Source organism: Centroberyx affinis, unplaced genomic scaffold, assembly GCF_046629955.1.
Source record: "Centroberyx affinis isolate AG114_WGS23_722 - 3 ecotype Tasmania unplaced genomic scaffold, CSIRO-AGI_Caff_v1 ptg000501l_1, whole genome shotgun sequence".
Lineage (NCBI taxonomy): Eukaryota > Metazoa > Chordata > Actinopteri > Beryciformes > Berycidae > Centroberyx > Centroberyx affinis.
In genome coordinates, this window is record NW_027279154.1 from 76,213 (window position 1) to 95,794 (window position 19,582).

The 19,582-nt window shown below is 42.2% G+C and overlaps 2 protein-coding genes and 2 non-coding genes across 5 annotated transcripts; 3 read left to right on the top strand and 1 right to left on the bottom strand.

Annotated features, from left to right (window-relative positions):
• The first annotated feature begins 216 nt into the window (after positions 1 to 216).
• On the top strand, positions 217 to 307 carry trnar-ucu (transfer RNA arginine (anticodon UCU)). The gene is given in 2 exon segments: positions 217 to 253; positions 272 to 307. It is a non-coding gene; the product is annotated as a tRNA-Arg (tRNA).
• A 1,236-nt stretch (positions 308 to 1,543) lies between these two features.
• On the top strand, positions 1,544 to 5,692 carry LOC139642622 (ras-related protein Rab-33B-like). The gene is made up of 3 exons (XM_071517548.1): positions 1,544 to 2,029; positions 3,958 to 4,136; positions 5,052 to 5,692. The coding sequence occupies exons 1-3, from the start codon at positions 1,811 to 1,813 to the stop codon at positions 5,410 to 5,412; spliced, it is 759 nt and encodes a 252-aa protein (XP_071373649.1). The 5' UTR covers positions 1,544 to 1,810; the 3' UTR covers positions 5,413 to 5,692.
• Positions 5,693 to 8,970: 3,278 nt separating this feature from the next.
• Positions 8,971 to 18,895, top strand: LOC139642623 (nematocyst expressed protein 3-like). 2 transcript variants are annotated; one of them, XM_071517549.1, is made up of 4 exons: positions 8,971 to 9,106; positions 12,528 to 12,628; positions 13,702 to 13,771; positions 16,743 to 18,895. In XM_071517549.1, the coding sequence occupies exons 1-4, from the start codon at positions 9,034 to 9,036 to the stop codon at positions 17,219 to 17,221; spliced, it is 723 nt and encodes a 240-aa protein (XP_071373650.1). In that variant the 5' UTR covers positions 8,971 to 9,033; the 3' UTR covers positions 17,222 to 18,895. The 2 variants fall into 2 exon arrangements, with proteins under 2 accessions (XP_071373650.1, XP_071373651.1); XM_071517550.1 differs by having other exon boundaries at positions 16,746 to 18,895.
• trnar-ucu (transfer RNA arginine (anticodon UCU)) lies at positions 15,233 to 15,324 on the bottom strand. The gene is given in 2 exon segments: positions 15,233 to 15,268; positions 15,288 to 15,324. It is a non-coding gene; the product is annotated as a tRNA-Arg (tRNA).
• Positions 18,896 to 19,582: the final 687 nt, after the last annotated feature.

Below are 19,582 nucleotides of genomic sequence, written 5' to 3' on the forward strand. Positions count from 1 at the left end.
AATGAAACGCTGGATGTGCCAACTTGTTTGCCCCAATACCAACATTTACACGATCATCCTGTAGATATGAAAGTGTAGCCGGCTTAGTTCATCATTGTTCTGACATCTCAATTGGGTAATGACTAAGAGCAATTAACATAACTGATATAAAAATTCATATCAAGATTCCTCATAGTGTTGGGTAAATGTCTCTGTGCTGTGTATATGGAAACTGAAGGCTCTGTGGCGCAATGGATAGCGCATTGGACTTCTAGTAAACTCAGGTGAAGTGATTCAAAGGTTGTGGGTTCGAGTCCCACCAGAGTCGTGTTTTAGACTGATGATGTGAAACTAACAGGTAGAACTGAAACAAACAAACAAAGGCTCTTATACATGAAGACATTTCCTGTGAATTGTTAGAAATGAAGCATTAGTCTGGTTTCCACTGTGGGGAGGTTTGTGGTGTTATGATGTGTGTCACAGCATAACCCAGCTGAGAAACTGTCACTAAAACACAGCAATACATTTCATAAATGTGGAATGAAATTTCCTTTTGAAGATATACGGTCGGTTTGACTACTGCTGACAAAATGTACTTATTGTAAGTTTCTTTGGACAAAAACATCTGCTAAATGACATAACTGATTGTTTCTCAGCAACATCAATGTGATCCCACCTACCAAACACACAATCATCACCCGCAGTGTCATCAAACCATCATCACCTCCCCTCTGCCACCACATAACAAGCAGCAGATCAGTCAAGAATATCCTCATTATAACAACCATCATCATCATCACCTTTTGCCCATTCTGTGCATCCCTAGGCCTACATGCTCTGCACTGGTAAACTCTGTAACTCTGAAGATGCCAATGGTGATAGCAGTCATGATGATGGTGAAGAGGAAGAGGGACAGGACGAAAAGCAGAAGGAGAAGAAGGGGGAGGGGGAGAAGAGAGAGGGGGAAAAGGAGAAGAAGGGAGAGGAGGAAAAGCAGAAGAAGAAGAGGGAGGAGGAGGAAGAAAAGGAGGAGATGCCTTGACCTCCACCTCAATGTCCCCCATCTCTCTCTTTCCCTCCCTCATTCTCTCTCTCTCCTGTTCTCTATTCTAAACTATTGTATTTTGTTATGTTTGTTATATTTTATCATTATTATGCTGTCTGTCTGTAACTTTCTGTGCTGTTGCTGTCTTGACCAGGTCTCCCTTGAAAATTAGATTTCTCATCTCAGTGAGACTTACCTGGTTAAATAAAGGTTTAATAAACTTTTTTTTTTATATATGCAGTGTCAAATAACAAGCTGGGTAAATTATGATTGGCAGTCATCATTAGTCAAACAACCATCAGAATAAGACAATTATATTTTCATTAAAAAAAACATTTTTTCTCCCCTTGAAACAACCCTATGTTCATATCTTACATCTATTTTATACACCACATATTTGCATTGTGGACATACTTTTGGATGTACTACGCCCCTGGGTTTGGTGTCTGCCTCCCCCACTGATCCTTCACTCCACCCCCAGTCTTTCCCCGGTAATCATCACCATGCTGTCAAATGAAACGCACAGGAACAAACGCCAAACTCTTTCTTTCAGTCCCCTGCGCGCACAAATCAGTCAACATTGTGGAGAAAAGTGAGCCGACAAAGAGCTGCTGATCAAATATACCAAATCAGCAAATGACAGCGCGTTCTTTCCCACAACAAGTGGTGGTAACTTGTTGAGACTAGTCCTGCTCAAGTTTCACTTTTGAGGGACTTTTTGGAGGTTGGACCAAACGCTTTTTTACGCTTTGTTTTTGACTGAATTTATTGTGAGTGACAGGCAACATGGAGTCATCTCTCGAGTTCTCCAACTCGTTGAGCAGTGTATCCTCACTGCCAACGCGGTGTCGGACCTTTAAAGTGATTGTGATCGGAGACTCCGGCGTCGGGAAGACCTGTCTCACCCACCGGCTCTGCGCCGGCGAGTTCCCCGGTAGAGTCGAAGCCACCATCGGGGTGGATTTCCGTGAGAGACTATTGGATATCGAGGGAGACAAAATCAAGGTAAAAAGTAAAGTTAATGCACTAACATCCAATTAAAGTACGTGAATTGCTTTATTCGGCTATTATATAGCCTATTATTAGTAAAGAATAGGCTAATTGCGCACGGGACTGCGCCAAACAGGCCACTGTTTTTACGCACGCCCGCCGGTCTGTCTTCCACACCCTTCTGCTTTAATATGAAGCCTTCCTATCAAAGGTCGACTACCAATAAAATAAGACTCTGACTTTTGGTCCGTTTATATGTTTAGTCACGATGATCATGTTTTCACAATGAATTCTTGAATAGGCTACATTCAACTAAAGAATTAACAACCCGAAGAAAAAAATCCCTATAATCTTCCTGTCATATTCCTATAGGATCTTATAGTGTGTCTGTGGGTATAGTGAGTTCATAGTGAGTTTATAGTGACTTTATCTTACTTCATGTTAGTTTTTTTTTTTTTGGTTTTTTTTTTAATCTCCCATGGTATCACTATAACATTCCTAGAGGGACTGATAAAAAGATAGAGAAACTGCACATAGAACAGTGCAACAGCAGAAAATTAGCAGCTACTTGTGTTTGATGGCTGCAATCACGCTACAGTCGGAACTAATTAAGCCTGTAAACCGCTGTGAAGATTGCGTGCTTTATTTGATTTGCATGTTAACTGTTACAACATCTAGCAACTTTGTATCAAAGGTCTACTGACTTTGACTTTGAACTACAATGCAATTAACCTAATTCAGCTCTGTTTTTTTATACTGCTGCTCAATTTCACTAACATAAACACAACAGAGTTTTAAAGTGTCTATTCATTGTTGTCAGTGTTATAAATTGTCATAAATCTGTGGGTGTAGTTGGTCTATCTTCTTTCCATGGTGTGTGGCAACAGCCTCATGATAGAGGAAGTGTTACTGGTGAATATGAGGCTTTGTTTACAAATTTATGTTGAGGGCAGAAGAGTTTTCAGCATTGTGTCTATACATTTTATTAGTAAGGGAATAAGAAAATCCCATGTCTCTTCTTTTGTTTAGTATGAAAGGACAGTACTGTGCAAACAAGATCTTAAGTTCCTCATAAAAATCTAAATGGATATTGATCTAAGACTTATGTGCGGTAACTAATCATTTAGTGAGAGTGGACTTGCAACATGGATTTGTAGACATACTATTTGTGTGTTTATGTGTTGCCTGTGGCTTTGAATCCATAGATGGCGCATGCTACAGTATCAGGACACATGACAGTTTTTTCCATACATGCCTGACTCTCAACTGACTGCTGAAGGCACATGAGAGAGAGGGCGCGCACCTTCATTTCCTACTGCAGTATCTTTGTTAGCTGTCTTCTGTTAAAAAAAATAAAATCCATTTGTTTTCAGAGAAAGTGATATGGTTTGTCTTTGTTTTGAGCCGCTGTTGACATGCAGTATTGGAGGCCGAACTTGTGATAAGATCTAGTATTGATCTCTTTTATTCAAGGAAACTCCATGTGGAGGCCTGCTATAGATTTCTGACTCTGTAAACATTAGATCAACCAGTCAGTATATATACATATATGGTCTTTGGTTCCCTCTCAGCAATGAGTCACTGTGAGTGTGTGTGTGTGTGTGTGTGTGTGTGTGTGTGTGTGTGTGTGTGTGTGTGTGTGTGTGTGTGTGTATGTGCATGCACGTGTGTTTGCCCAGTGGAGGGTATTTCAACACTTCATCATCCTTTTCCCCTCTGTGCCTTCCTCTCATTTGCTTCCTCTTTTTTGTGCTCTTTTTTCCTCAAACCTACTTTCTCAAATTTCACCAACTTGCTCTCCTCCTCCTCCTCCTCCTCCTCCTACTCCTCCTCCTCCTCCTCCTCAGTTCCAGTAGTTAAAATGGATCCATGATTCATCTTTCTCTCTCAGTCTCTCACCGTCTCTCACTTTCTCTTTGCCTCCCTCCCCTCCTCCCTATCAGCTCCAGTTGTGGGACACGGCGGGACAGGAGCGCTTCCGCAAGTCCATGGTGCAGCACTACTACCGCAACGTTCACGCCGTGCTCTTCGTCTACGATGTCACCTGTCCCGCCAGCTTCAGAGGCCTGTCCGCCTGGGTGGAAGAGTGCCGGCAGAATTCACTGGGCCAGGAAATCCCCAGGTGAGGCATCAGCTGATAACGTGCCAACACAAGTGTCTCTGTATATGCTGCCACGCACTAAAAGGTGCAGCAGATTGAGCACAATAGTTATAATAGTAATAGATTAGAATGATAAATTTGAAAGGAAAAATCCACCCTAAAACACTTCAAAGCTGTTAAAAAACATGTTTGATTGCATAAAATCTTTAATCTAACTGAAACATAAATGGTAAATGTCAGGTTTTGGGATCAGTTCCTCAAAATCAAAGAAAACAGGCTTCTTTCGAGACTCACTATTTTGCACTGATGTTCAGTAATCATAGAGGGAGAAATCCATTGTAGAAGAGGCAAAGATACCAATTTCTCCACCGACAGCAGCCCCAAGAGACCAGAATGCAAAGCAGCCACAACACATGTTGCATTTTGAGTAGGAGGTGCAGCCATGATCATAGACACACCACAGTATTTACAAACTAGTTGGCTAGTTAGCTATATTTTATCTGCCCATACATCCACCTTTCATTCAAAGCAAAAGTTCACGCCCCTTCTCTGGGGTTGTCAAAAGGCATTCTGGGAAATGTAGGAAATCACCAACTGAAGTAGAAGTAGACGAGGCAGGTTGAGGGAAAGTAGGTACAAAAAAGAAAGTAAATCACAACACTTCTACACAAACAAAACTCCTGGAATTCATTGAACATCACAGATTGATGATATCAAGGTGAAGTCAAGATGTTGCAGTCTAAAAAATTGAATAAATGTAAGTTTTAATACTTGAAGATTTCATATCTTTTTTCAGGCCAATATGCCACCAACGTGCTACCTTTTTGATTTTCACGGAACTGTTTAATATCATCCTTGATCCAACCGTCTTTTTGATTTACACTTCTTTTTGATCTACACTCTCTCCACCTTTCTCCTGTGTGTTCTCCTCCTCAGGTTCCTCGTGGGTAATAAGAGTGACCTCCGTGGCCCCATCAGGGCCGATGACCAGGTGAGCCGGGAGCGGGCGATGAAGTTCGCGGAGGCCCACGGCATGATGCTGTTCGAGACCTCCGCCAAGAGCGTCCCGAACGGCGGGGTGAACAGACGAGGGAGAGGAGGAGGAGGAGGAGGAAGAGGAGGTGATAAGGAGGCGCCCTATCAGCAGGATAAGGTGGAAGACCTGGTGGTGGCTGTGGCTGCCAGGCTGAAGAGGCAGAGGAAACCCTCAGTAGTGAACACCAAGGTGTACAATGGGTCTTTTAATGTCCCGACCAAAAAGAGACCAGAGAAAGACCTGTGGGCCTGCACCTGCTGAGAGAGAGAGAGAGAGGGAGCACCGGGGCTTTTCTGATTTTCTTCGAAAACTGTGACTTTTTAGCGCTTTGTATGTGTGTGTTTTTGTGTGCGTGTGTGTGTGAGTGAGTAAGAGAACGTGTTTGCATGCCTGTGTGCAGTTAACTTGAACATATTGTACATTATGTGTTAATTTTTTGGGAATGTGAGACTTTTACATGTGAAATTAAGTTGCTGTCGTTTCTTATTTTGAGAAATGTTGTGTACATTTGTGATCTTATTGTTGACAATTGGTGTGAAATAAAAGATGTAACATTTGATGGAGGATCTGATCCATTACAGTATCATGACTTTATGTCTTTATGTATATAGCATGGATGGCCTCAGTAGGAACAAACCCCAAACCCTGGTAGTGTCGGTGCCAAGTTGTATCCATAGATTTTGGGGTTTGATGACACTTGGACAGCCTTTACTTTTTTTCTATTAGCATAGCAATGCAAGGAGCCACAGCAGATATTGGAGCAACATGAATCACCTGACTGGGTTTTCTCAAAGCATCTGGGTCTAATTTGTTTCATAACTTATACTAGAAGGAAAATGAATATATCTTAGCTCTTTTTTTGCTTTGGGAAACCCAGCAGTTGCTTGTTAAATTTGGGATATTCTTTGCTAACCTTGACTAAAACTTGTTTGGCTCTGTCCTTCTAAAGAAAAACTATATTTAAAAAACTATACTTATAAACCCTCTGCCTTGTTTTCTGTCTGAAGTCTCATTCAGCATCTGGAACTGGATTCTAAAGCAGAAAACCTGCAATTTGCCTCCATGTATTGCAGCGGCAGGGCAGCCTCGTGATCAGAGAGCCTGTCCTGTAACCAAAAGGTCATACTGTAGCTTCAGTCCCCATACCGGCCAACACACTGAACCCCCACCTCCTAACTCACTGTGAGTCACTCTGGATAAGATCATCACTTAAATGCTTGAATGTGTTCTAAAGTAATATTATGCAGTGGATTTCAGATAGGTTCTGTAGAAGCTGTGGCATATGAACCGCTAACGTCATGATTCATTAACAGTTACCTCTGGTGCGAGACATGAGAGCAGTCATGCACTGGTCTTGTGTGTGAGTAATGTGGGCGAAGGAGAGAGCATCATGTGTGTTGTGATTGTGTCTCTGTCAAATTGATGATTCAGAAGCCGTCACATGATGAGAGCAAACCTCTTCTGCTCAGCATCGAGCGACCATATCCTGCAACACGAGACAGACTGATAGCTCTGTGTGTGTGTGTGTGTGTGTGTGTGTGTGTGTGTGTGTGTTTACCTACGCACACATGTATGTGTGAGGCTGCAGCGATACAATGGTGCAACATTCACCAGTCAACTGGTAGATGTCTTTCTATAGTCTCAGGAAAGTTGATACTTAACGGGGGAGATGCGGTTTCATGACAGTGGTAATACTTTTAATACTTTTGCCCATGGCTCTTTGTTGTGTGTTTCTGTATTTTGCTGTAACATAGAAATTTCAAATATAATCCCAGCTAACAAAAAACATGGGTCAATAAAGGATGGGGACATTAAATTAGGAAGAGGGGTGATGGTGAAATCAGTCTAAATTCCTTTCAGCCAGCAGGACATCCTGCAAAGACCATGAGACATTTTCACCAAACGACTGGCTTCTAGACAGCAGATTATAAGTATGTGTTGTAAAGTTATTTTTAATTCAAGTCCCTTAACTTTTACATTTACATTTAAAGTATTTACTTGACACTCTTATCCAGAGCGACTCACAGGGAGTGCCATATCAGAAAATGCTTTAAATCCTAGATCATGAAAATGACAAGAAACCAAAAATATGGAGTGCAAAGGTCAAGGCCTTATTGCCCTTCTAATATCATGTATCATGTACTGGAGATATGGGGGTGTAGATCCCTTCGCAACATTGTACACCAGCATTTTGAAAGCGACACAATTTCAAAGTGCAAAGAGATGGTCCCAGGGCAAGTTCACTCCAATGCGTCATGTTTGATACATGGGTAATCCCGTGTTTGATGTCTGCCCTGTGTCCTGACGCCCTGCAACCACAAGAGGACGCCAGAGACACTCTGCATGGTCTCAGCACATGTTGAAGTAAAAGCAAAATGTGAGGATGTGTCATCAGAGGTAGAGAGTTAACGACCCGCCGCTATCAACCTAATTCAACATATTTTAGAGTCAAATCTATTTATTGGTGCTTCTAGATTTATAGCCAGTGAAATCTCTCTCTCTCTCTCTCTCTCTCTCTCTCTCTCTCTCTCTCTCTCCATCCATCCTTCCGTCCACCCCCCTGGAGATGTGCACGTAGATGTGAGCCCACAATAGCTCCCTATGACAGTGTGGCAGTGTATTATGCAACCGCTGTTAGCCGTTCGCTGTCTCTCCAAGCAACCACATGAGTTGCCCGTAATCCATTTAAAACAGCGTGAGGGAGGCTGATCCTTCCTCTTCAAAGGGTCAACACAGTGTTGATGTACAGGAACAGTGACCCGTGGTTTTATTGTTTTATTATTATTACTCTAGCGGGATTCTGAAAGTTGTGAATGAAGCCGAGTCGAATATAGGCTATCAAAGGTTTAAAGAAAATGGCAAAGTGGCATTTTTTTTTTTTATTTCTAAGTGTGATTCGTTTTGAAGTTTAAGTTCAAGTTAATTTATTTATATAGGCCTAGCCCTTTCACAAGCATGTCTCAGGACTTTGCAGAGATTCTTTGCAAAGTCTTCTGAGACATTTGAGCCTGACTAGATCTAACTGATCAACAATCAACCGCAGAACAGAATGATATAGGTCCTAACAACAGAATGATATGATTTGGGGTGGCGATTGAATTCATTTTCTTGGTCAGTGCCCCCAGACATTCAATGCCCTTGAGTAGAACAGATAAAGTCATTAGTATTTACCCCTACGAAAAATAACTTATCATCCAATCAGAAAATCACAAGGATACAAATATCCCTGCAACTATTGTGCAGCTACAGAACAAATTATACCACAGAAACTCCTATAATAATGCCACAGGCGCTGAAAAAATACCATACCAAGGTCATTATAAACTCACTCCTGAGCACCACAGCAAACGTACAGGAACATATGTACATGTATATATAGGAATAGTGATCTTTCATGAGGATTTACAGTATTTACAGTATGCTGTTACATCACCATGCAGCCATCTTGGTAGGAAAATAACAGGTGATTGTAATAAATGAACAGGTGATTAAAATCAAATGGCAGCCACAGCCAATGAGCTGTGTGTATAAAGCACCATATTGGTAGGAAGTGCATATGAATACTATATGAATACACTTAGGCTATCCTAAATTAATCCGCATGAAAGTATCAGAACTTCACGAATAATTTCCCATAGTAGCCTACATTGCGTTGGGAATCTTTATTTTTATAGCCTCAAAGTGTGTTGTTGTTTCGCCCTTTCGCCTCTGAGGGGCGTGCTAGAGAAACAGCCTATTTTGTGTGGAGGAGGGAGGGGAGGGGGGCACCGTGATTATTTAGCATTGGCCAGCAGCTGCGCTCTTCTCCTCATTCATCTACAAAAACTCCTGCTGCAAACACACACGCACATACACTTGCTTGCCCTTGTGAAGTGAGCAAAGATGTTCTGCAGACGGGCATGGCAGAGACTGGGGCCGCTGGCACGGAGCGCCGCCACACCGCTCAGCAGAAACGGTGAGTCGGGTTATTGTCTGTGTTGTCAGAGTTTTCGATGTTTTTAGTTGATTGGGCATGTAGGCTAATTAAGCAGCACAATTGCTATCATTGGCCTGCGTAATGACCGTTGGCTCGTGCAATTAGTTGGTCTGCGGTCGAATAAAGTTGTAGTAACCCGGTTTAAAAGTTGCCCGAATTTTAAATGGGCCATTTCATAAATTGCAAACATTGTCCCATGTCTGGATGCTGTAGTTTCTGTAACAAGTGCATTGCTTAAAAGTTCCTTTTGTACGGCATATATTCCCTCAAATCATTATTTTGTAGGCTATTTAACATTAATCTGAATGAAATGGAAATGAAATTAAAGAAAATGTAGGCTAATTACTGCCGTGTGGAAAGCTGAGCGGCGCGCGGAGGGAGGGAGGTGTGTCCTGCTTTGGGAACACGCAGTTCTGCACATTTGTTATGAAACAGCGCATCACAGACCGACGACAACTCTTTCTAATCATTTTTATATAACTGAGCTGCATTAAGTGCATTCATGAAGCATCCTCTATTTGTAACTAAACCACCGTTTACAAGCGTTTTATTGTTTTGTTTTTTTGACACGGTAACATGTCCTAGGACATTTACGAGCAGGAACATTGAGTTCCAGCTCCACTTTAACTTGATGGACGAAAAAAAACCCCCACTAAGCTTTTAAAAACATCCATTTACTTCAGAATCATCTCAAATTCCCCGAAAACCTTTTTATTTAGCAAACGCAATTACGTTTTAAACTGGGGTTGCATGTAAGCTCAGGGGATTTTGAGACTTGATCAGTTGTATTTTTAGGTCGCTTTCTCTTTTCACGCGTTCTTGCCCGGATCATCCTTTTACTGTTTGATGCCTCCATGCTTCACTGCATGTGGAATTCAACCCGAGGGGAGACTGGGCCTAGCTGCTGCTTTAATTTCCTGTTTAAAAACTCCTGGCAAAGTCCGGCACGATGCTGCAAAAACTGTATCAGACTGAACTTGCAAGGCCACAGCTAGTAATGATAGTCAGTGTAACCAAAAATATATTTTTGTTTGCATTCAGAAGTTTATGCCATAAAGTAGTGGTTCTGTGTCCTACCAGCTAATTAACTGTATTCACCTGGTGTGAATCAGTCCCTGACTGGATGACTTGAAGCCAGCTGGGCTGTGGGTGCTGAGAACCACTGCCATAAAGAACAGTGTGTTCTCATTGTGTTGAATCGAGATTATGTAAAAAAAATAAGTTGGAAGAAAACTAGTCAGGGTTGCCAGGTCTTGGTGCCTTCTTTGTGTGTGTATGAGTGTGTATGCATGATTGTGTGTCCTCTGTATGGATAAAGAACGGGTGACTGGTTTATGTTGTGTGTGTTTGTGCACACTGCTTGTGTGCAAAAGGAGACATAAATGACTCCTGTGCAGCTGAAAGTGCAGGCACAGTCTGCCCTTGCATTACATAACACACACACACACACACACACACACACACACACACACACACACACACAGAGCCTATAGGCAACAGGGCCAAACCAGCCCTCTCCTAGTTGTGCTGTAGAGGCCTCCTGCATATTCTCATCCCTGATCCTGTCATGTCATTGAAAGCACATGGCAGCAGGACACATGTTCATCCCCCACACATGTCATGGATGCTCAAGCAGCCATCTTGGCTGTTATTGTTGCCTGACATACGTGTCGAATTTTACAGGCTTTAACCTCAGAGCGGGGATTACCTGATTTACCTTTTATAAATAACCTGTACTTGTACTTGGCCTTGGTCCGGGTGCAGTGCTGCTGTGTCATGGGTATTAGAGGAGCAGAGATAAGGCTGGGACTTACTGTGAGGTTGGCTCAGCATCCATGATGGGACAGTTGTCATTTCTGTTTGACTTGCTTCTTGTCACGTAGTTTGTTTGTCAATGTAGTCCTGGTATTTCAATACTACTACTACCACTAAAACTTGCTTAGTCATAGTTTGCTAATTATATTCCCACAGGCAACTTTAGTGGGTGAAGATTAAGTATTTGTAGAGTTGGCGAAAAGAACTGTCTAATGTTTGGGTACTCTGGTAAAATTTTGTATGTAAATGAGGTTAGACATGCACTATGTAGCAGAGTTTGAAGGAGAAAACTCCTTTTTTGTAGGGTTTCGTTTTTAAATCTCTAATTGGCCAAACTTGCAGCGGCATTTTGCAAATCAATGATACTGGTTAAAATTTGGAATGTAGTAGGTGATCAATAATCCCTGTCTATATGGATACAAGGTGCTCTTCAAAAGACACAGGTTGAATTGTGATTCCTGTAACACGTGGAAAGAAATATGAGGGGGGTCAGGAGGAGGAGGGGGAGGGAGGCTGGGCTCTGCTGTACATTGTGTTCTTTCACTGCTTTAACTGGGCTAGTTGGCTTGCTGGAAAAACATACGTGCATGTGTACGCACGGGATAGGGCATGGAACATGCTAAAGACATTTGTATGCAACTGTACACACTCTTCCGTGTGACTGTGCGTGTCTCACTTGGTGTGAATGTGTGTGCACAGACAAACGTGTTTGTGTGACATCAAGGAAGAGATTAGGCCAAGGCAGTGTTTGGGATGCAGGGTGGTTTTATTTATGGCCTCCTCTGCATGCACCACTGGCAATCCTCTAAACACACGGCAATCTTTTTAACTGGACACACAAGCTGCACGTCAACACTGCCAGCCAGACTCACCTAGCCACCAAAACAACAATAGCCTATTAAGAGGTTGCTGAGGCCCTCGGATCCGCTTGACAATCCCCTTTCCCCCCGTTTTGACAAGGTGCAGTTGGGCTTACATGCGTGTTGAGGGACTAGTTGACGAAACGATATGACTAGTGATAACCGTGTCTGCTAGATAACTTAAATGATTTGTTTAGATGCAGATCATGGCCCTTGAAGCAGGAAGTATCTGTGTTTGTTTGTGGGGGGGCTTAATTTAAGGGACAGTTCACTGTTTAGCTTGGCTACAGCTAAATCTTTCCATCTCCTCGGCCACAAATGAGTGGGGGTGCATTGTGTAACTGGATTAAGGGATAGAGACATGTTGACGCTAACAGAATGCACTACTGTTTGTGCCAAGTCCAACTTCGGATGGGGTGACAACTCCCTGAATAAAGCAATCACAAAAAGATAAAGGGATCTTGCAAATGATCAAAGTAACCATCTTTCTCTCACTCATTCTCACTTGCTTTTGATGCTTATTTTGGATTTCATGGCACACAAAACAAATCTTCCACAGACTTCTAAAATTTAGTGTCACAAGGCTGTAAATCAATTGTTGAACGAAGGAGAAAATTACTCCAGTCCATCAGAAAGACCTAAAAATATTTTCTTGTTGTTTTTCCAAAGTATCCGTATTGGTCAACCCCCTAACTCTGTACCTGGTCTTCCTGTGTGTTTCTCAGTGCCCCCATCTCGTCACATGGCCTTCGGGATCCCCGGTGGCTCCACCAACATGACGTACTTTGTTCTGTGTGGAGGAGGCCTCACCGCCGCAGTGGTCTATGTGAGTATCTCAGATTTCTCTGTTCATTTTCGCCTTCATTTTTCTAGCTGGTGAACCTCAAAGTCTGTATTTCATGTTTGCGTCCTTCCACCATGTCCTCTAAATGCATTTTAGAGGGTCATTGCTTTGCCCTCGGTTTTGAAATGAATTTTTTTAAAGAAAGCAAGAATATAATGGTTCAAGAGTAGTTTCCAAAAACACATGAGCACGGAAAATGCCAGCAGCAGATATTATTGTAAAAAAAAAAAAAACAACTGGCATTTATTTGTACTTTTGGTACAGTTATGAATCAACTGAGCATCATCTAAAAGTACTCAACTGACCTTATTCACACGGCGGCCATTTTGAACACTTGGGGTGGGCAACTCCTGGAAGATTTACATGTAGATGTAAAACTAGTGTTTCAACACATAGGCGAGGTCTTCAGAGAGTGAATGGTTATTAAATTGGCTAGCAACCCCAGAAACAACCTTAACACTGAAGTTGGTTAGCTTGTAATCTACGCTAGACTCTGGGCCAAATGTATTAATGTGAACCTATATCCCTCCTGTTTCTTGAGATCCATAATTTTTAATGTTTTTTCCAATTGATGTCTATATGATGTGCATCTTGGGACACAACAGTAGGACGGAGCTGGGCTGTACTTTTCTCTCCAAGATAGTTTCCCACCCCAAGTGTTCAAAATGGCTGCTGTGTGACTATGGTTATAGAAGATATGTGATTCCAAGCTGGGAGCCAGTTACACTCTCCCTCTGGAGAGACTGGGCTGTGTGCTAACTGATGTCAGGGAGCAGACATTACCACAGAAGGCACATAAAAGGTGCATTGTGCTTTCTGGCAAGCCCTGTCATTTGTTTCTACAGACCACTATTGTCATGGTAGATTTATTCACTGTTAAAGAGCAGCAGTGTTGCTTTAAATGAATCAATACTGCATGCAAGGCTTTTGGCAAAGCGCAGGCAGTTGTTGGTTTATGTTGGACAAAATGGCAGTGTAAGGTGGCCATTTTGTATTTCTGTTAAGGTCACTTGTGTACTGGAATGAAACACATCCATCTCTTACCCCCCCCACAGGCCTACAAGACAGTCATTGGTGATAGTGAGAGGTATGATGACAGACTGGCCGACATGGGCTCCAAGAAGGGTGAGTAGACTAACTGCTCACACACACACACACACTCTCCGACTCCTCAAGATGATTGTGTACGGCCCACACTTCTTATATTGCCCTTTTAGTTATTTTAGGAATATTTCACTACACTGAAATGTAAAACTTTCAGCTCAGACTTTGTTTAGCTGGCTCATCTGCTAGGGGACGAAAGCATAAAACCTGTGGATGAGACGTATGTTTCGGCTAGTTCTGGCTATGCCACCCAAATATCAATCATGGTAGACTGGTCACTCTCAATAGGTTAATCTCGCCTGTCCGCTTTGATTTCTATCTGGGAATTATTTGTCTATTCAGCCAGTTTGGGCCTGGAGGGATAATGGGCTATGTGCCCAGACCAGCTAACTAGTCTGTAATGGGGTTTAGCTTCCTGCTTTCCCTGGTTCAGCTGGGTACATGCTGTCTGGGATTGTTACATCTGATTTAAAAATGGAGTCCAAAGCCCTGCTCCCTACAGAGATGGACCATCTATTGCCCATATTACTTTAAAGTGGACAGGACAGTCTATTGCCCATATTACTTTAAAGTGGACAGTGATTTACTTAAGAGAAAGTGCTGAGAGAAAAATCTCAATGCAAGTTCCTAGAGACAGTGATTGTGATCAAGGATCATCTTGTCCAAATACATTAATCTCTATGAATATACAACACTGGGAACTAAAGTAATGCAATTGAATGTTCCTTCAGATGCACAAGTGGGTGACTGTTATGTTTTTTGTTTGGCTTGGCTGCCTGTGATTCACCAATTAACTGTCAAGTTCTGTTTAGGGTCGTGGCATGAAATTAACATTAATTTCCATACAAGGCTGAAGAAAATACGTTATGATGCGGTTTTTTTTATGGGCTTCCATATTAAACTACAGTGAAACAATGAAAGCAGCAAAACACCAGCTACTTGCACTCAGGAATGCAGCAATGTAACTTTTTCGTTGTGATAAGTATTTATTTAATTATTACTGAGGACTAAGCTTTCATCACACGTTCTGCTTTGTTACATGCAACTCTTGGAACTGGAGTTATTCCAAAACTAAAACCTAATACAATACCCTATTTTAGCCTGCTATTGGCCTGTATCTAATACCAGTGTCTATATACTACAGTTTACAATAATGATCTTTTTTATGTTAATCTATTTATGCTACTTTTGTCTAGTATGTTCTGGCCCCGGCTGAAAAAGACCCAAAATCCTGGTTTACTTTAGGACTAGAGAAACTTTTTCTACTTCATTCCACATTTATGAAATGTATTGCTGTGTTTTAGTGACAGTTTTTCAGCTGAGTTATGCTGTCACACAATTTAACACCCCCACAATGGAAACCAGGCTAATGCCTCCTTTCTAAAGTTCACAGGAAATTTCTTCTTCTATTTGGTTTCCTCTGCTTTAGATTACTTAAACTTGAGTTCTGCCCGTTAGTTTCACATCATCACTCTAAAAGCACGACTCTGGTGGGACTCGAACCCACAACCTTTGAATCACTCCTCCTGTGTTTGACTAGAAGTCCAATGCGCTATCCATTGCGCCACAGAGCCATTTGTTTGGCAGGCAGTCAGACCGGCTCTAGACGGGAGGAGCCACAGACGGCACGTAGTCAGAGTTGTTACACATGCACTTTTCTTTCCTTTCTGTAATTATGGTGGAAGCCAGCTAGTGTTTTCATAATCTGCTTGTAGCATTTAGACATTTCTTTTTTCTTTTCTGTTATAAATCTAAAGATCTCCTTTGTAGGAACTGATAATGTAATATAATGCCCCTCCTAAATGGGTTGAAAACATGATAAAAGTGCCTTTCCTGGTACCAGGGACACTGTACAGTCATGCATAAAATTAAAATGTGCATTAAAACAAGCAAAACAGACAAAATAGAAGCAAAATTGTGATCAAAGCATAAAGCTCAGTTACAGGGGGACGAGTTTGAAAAGTTTTCAAAGTAGCTTGCTTTATTGACTATACAGTAGTGCCACATTTCAGCTATAAGCCCTGTAAAGCCTTACTGTAGCTGTGCTTTTAGCTCGGATTTTGTGCTTGAGCCATTAAACTTTGATAAAGATCGCCTCACTTTAGCCCCAAGTGCTTATTTTCCACTCAATATTACATCTGACAAGAGCAATAAAACATTGTATCCAGTGAATAATTGACTTTTTCTCAGAATTGCCCTAAATGAATACTGAATGCCATGCTGCATCTCCTAAACTCTTGGATTTTAGCCTCTTGTTGCCATGTTTGCCATATGATCCACCTCATGAGTTATCAGTTATTTTACCTGACGCCACACAGCATCAGTGACCAACTGCCCAGCTAGTGGAACAGCGGTTATATTTCTGTCCCCAGGATAACATGTTGGCTAAGGATTATTCCTCTCTTTACTAATATTATGTTGACACTTTTAAAACCAGCTGCTTGAGGTTTTATAGGTCTTATAAGTCTTAAGACCTTGACCTCCAGCAATAACCCTACTTGACTTGAGTCTGGGGTCTTTCAAATCTGTTTATCAAAAGCGCTCAAGCAATTGAGAGCTTTTGCCCAACTGGAGTTTGGAGGACAGCTTGTGTCCATAATTTTAAGCTTTTGGAATATGCAGTTGGATTTTCTGTGCGAAGCAAGATCATTTGAGGCCAGCTGAAGTGTTTGAGAGGATTATAAGGACTATTTGACCTCTGTTTCTGAGCCTGATCACCTGCAGCTGATCCGTGTGCACAGTGACTGACATGCTGCAGCATCAACAACCTTCCCCAGGAAAACTCATTAAGGCACAAAACCAAGACACCAAAGCTTGATATTTACCATTGATGTTTTAGAATGCATGAAATATTTTCTGCTATCAAACCCAATTGCAGCTACTGGAAATGTCTCAATGTGATTGAATTTTTATTCTTTTTTTTGTTGGGATGATGCATTCATGTGTGTCTCTCTTTCTCTAAACCCCTTTTCTCTTCTGTCTTCACCATCAGAAGCTGCTCCAGCTGAGGCGGCACCCGAGGCTGTAGCTGCCGCAGCTGAACCCGCCGCAGTGGAGGAGGCGGCGCCGGCCGCCGAGGTCATCGCCGAGCCCGTCTCTGCTCCTGCAGAACCCGAAGCCGCGGCTCCGGCAGCAGAACCCGTGGCAGAGGCCGCCGCCGAACCCGTTGTCGAAGCGGTTTCTGAGGTAGCGGCTGCCCCGGATCTCGCGGAAGTCATCGCTGAGGTTGCAGCTGAACCAGCGGTCACAGAAGAGGCTGCTCCACCCGTCGCAGTAGAGGCGGTCGCTGAAGCGGCTCCTGTCGTCGTGGAAGCGGTTGCTGTGGAGGAAGCGCCGGCCGAGGCCCCCGCAGCTGAGAGTGCTGGTACGGCAGCAGTAGAGGAAGTCCCTCCCCCTCCCCCTGCTGAGGCAGAGACTGGCGCTGCAGCCCCCGAGGCTGAGGCCGCCCCTGCTGCTGAGGCGGCCGCATAAGGCTTTGGCGGTTTGATATTCACCCAGACGGGAGGGCTAGGGGTTAGCTGTGCTGTGTGTCCCACTTCTTTGGGCCCAGGAAAAATGGACTTGTGAACCCCTTTTTTCTTTAAAGATGCATAAATACCAGGGGCAAACGGCATTTGGTTTTAATTTCCAGCTGGTTAATGCATGCTCGTTAGGGGTCCATCAGTCCAGTTTTTGGGTGCCCTTGCCCTTACCTCAACCCACCCTGAACAGACCCAAACCATAGCATTTGACATTTAGCTGTCAGGTCAGATTACGTTATTAAAGCCACTTAAATTCTGTTTGGAAAATTCAATTTCTGTAGGAATTCTCATCTCTCATCGCCAGAGCAACTCCAAATTATGGTTTGGCTGCTGTCCATGCAGTTGTGTGGAGGAGTGTTGAATTGTGGGTACAAGGGATAGAACTAAGTGTTGATGAATGTAACTAATGTTGTCCTGACTATCTGTAAAGATATTCCAAGTGCTCTTTAAAACGGGACGTAAGTCTGCATCTTGTTCCTTCACTTGCCTGAAATATAAAAATGGCGGGAATGACTTCTCCCCTTTCTTAGCAAATTGTTCAGTCTTTTATTGCTTTCAACATAGTTTTCACTCACTCTTATCCAGCTTAGCAACTCTCCAATGTCAGATAAAGCTGTGTGTTATATAACCCCCCCTGAATCTTAAACACTTGAGACAGGTTATGGTTATTATGCAATTGGTAGATCTACTGTATGAGGGTTAAGGAGGCAGTGTGTTTCATTCTGGTTCTTCTGTATCTTATTGTGAAATGTGACCAAAAACCTGCTAGCTCCTTTTCCTCTAGCTCTTGTCTACTTTTCTTCTCTCAGATAAAAAGCTATTTACACAAACTCTCCTCCAGAGTAAGACGTAAGAAGGATTAAATGGTGTCGTCACAATCGGTCAAGGCTGCACAGTGTGAATACATACTCAAAGTTTAAAATGCCTTTATTGATAATGCACATTTATTGTAGTCATTTGGTCTAATCGAAATCCTCGTACAGCACTTACAGGAGTCAAACAGACCTTTTGAATGCAACTATTGAGCTGAACCTGAATGTGTTTTGCTCCCGCACTTCTGGTTCTTTACTACAGAATCACCATTTAATCCTTCTTTATCACATCCGAGTACTCTTTTTAGGGCAAGCACACATCAAGATTAATTTTCCTTTTTCCACCTCAACACTAAGCTTGAACTCACTGGAAATCTGCACCCACTTCATCTAACTGACCATTTGACTTGCCTTATCACTTGTGGAAATAAAGCCTGAACCTGCCACCTTTTTTGTAGATCACCACCAATTTACCAGCCACATACAAGCTAACTGTAGCATTTGGGCTTCACACACATCAGACCATACAAACATGCTGACCATCTGTATGACTATCAGTTACCGGTCTTTTCTTAGAGTCTCAAAGCCATTTTTTTCCTTTTTTATGTTCAGACACTGTTGTGGTGTTGTCTCTTAACTGTGAATTTAAATCTTCAAGGGAACACTAGAAACCGCTCTTTCACCTCTATCTCTCAGCATTGGATGTTTCATACTTGTTTTCAAAGTTGTCATTTATGACTAATACAGTTTTAGTGTTTATCTAAGAATGAAACATTATCAGTGAATAATAAGGGAAGTTGAAGTTGTTCAATAAAGACATTGTCATTCTTTTTTGGTCCTATATTGCATTTTTTTCTTGCATTTATGTAAGGGTTTTTTTTTTTTTGTCCCTGCATGTGTTATTGGACCTTTCTGGATTTTTGCCCCTTATTGTCCTTGTTTCACAACACTTTTGTAGGCTGTAGAACAATGAAATAACGCTATTCCCAATATTGATTCAGAATCAATATCTAATCTTGTATATTATTCAAAAGTCACCCTTTGTTAAACAGTTGCCACACCAGGTGCTGGCTGCTTGATGTGTGCTTGAGTCCTTCCAACGCCTCCTATACCCTGCCTCTCTATTTTAGACCTTTTTGGATGTAGAATGTGTTTGCATAATACTTACAGGTGTAGAATAACCCATTTCCTGTAGAGATGCTCCTTTTATTGAAGGATCCCGGTGCCATGTTCATGCCCCTATGCATTTGAGTTGAAGATTAAATGACAACATTCTTATTTGGAACCATTTACAATTGAATACCTCTTGCCCTGAATGCCATGTACTCCAGTTCATTCCTTTTTGTCACACCTGGAAAGCAAACCGATCAGCCTCACCCAACTTTTGATCAGACTTTGCCTGTAATATTTTGGTCCGTGTTAAGTTAGTCATAAATAAGTTTTTACAAGCAGCAGAAGAGAGCTGCAGGCGGTAACCAGCTAAAAACCGTGGCTAATGG

Bases quoted from the DNA above. Each gene is read 5' to 3' on its own strand.
- LOC139642622 (XM_071517548.1), top strand. From the start codon at position 1,811: ATGGAGTCATCTCTCGAGTTCTCCAACTCGTTGAGCAGTGTATCCTCA. The intron at 2,030-3,957 runs GTAAAAAGTAAA...CCTCCCTATCAG, and splicing joins TCGAGGGAGACAAAATCAAG to CTCCAGTTGTGGGACACGGC. The intron at 4,137-5,051 runs GTGAGGCATCAG...TCTCCTCCTCAG, and splicing joins CTGGGCCAGGAAATCCCCAG to GTTCCTCGTGGGTAATAAGA.
- LOC139642623 (XM_071517549.1), top strand. From the start codon at position 9,034: ATGTTCTGCAGACGGGCATGGCAGAGACTGGGGCCGCTGGCACGGAGC. The intron at 9,107-12,527 runs GTGAGTCGGGTT...TGTGTTTCTCAG, and splicing joins CACACCGCTCAGCAGAAACG to TGCCCCCATCTCGTCACATG. The intron at 13,772-16,742 runs GTGAGTAGACTA...CTTCACCATCAG, and splicing joins CGACATGGGCTCCAAGAAGG to AAGCTGCTCCAGCTGAGGCG.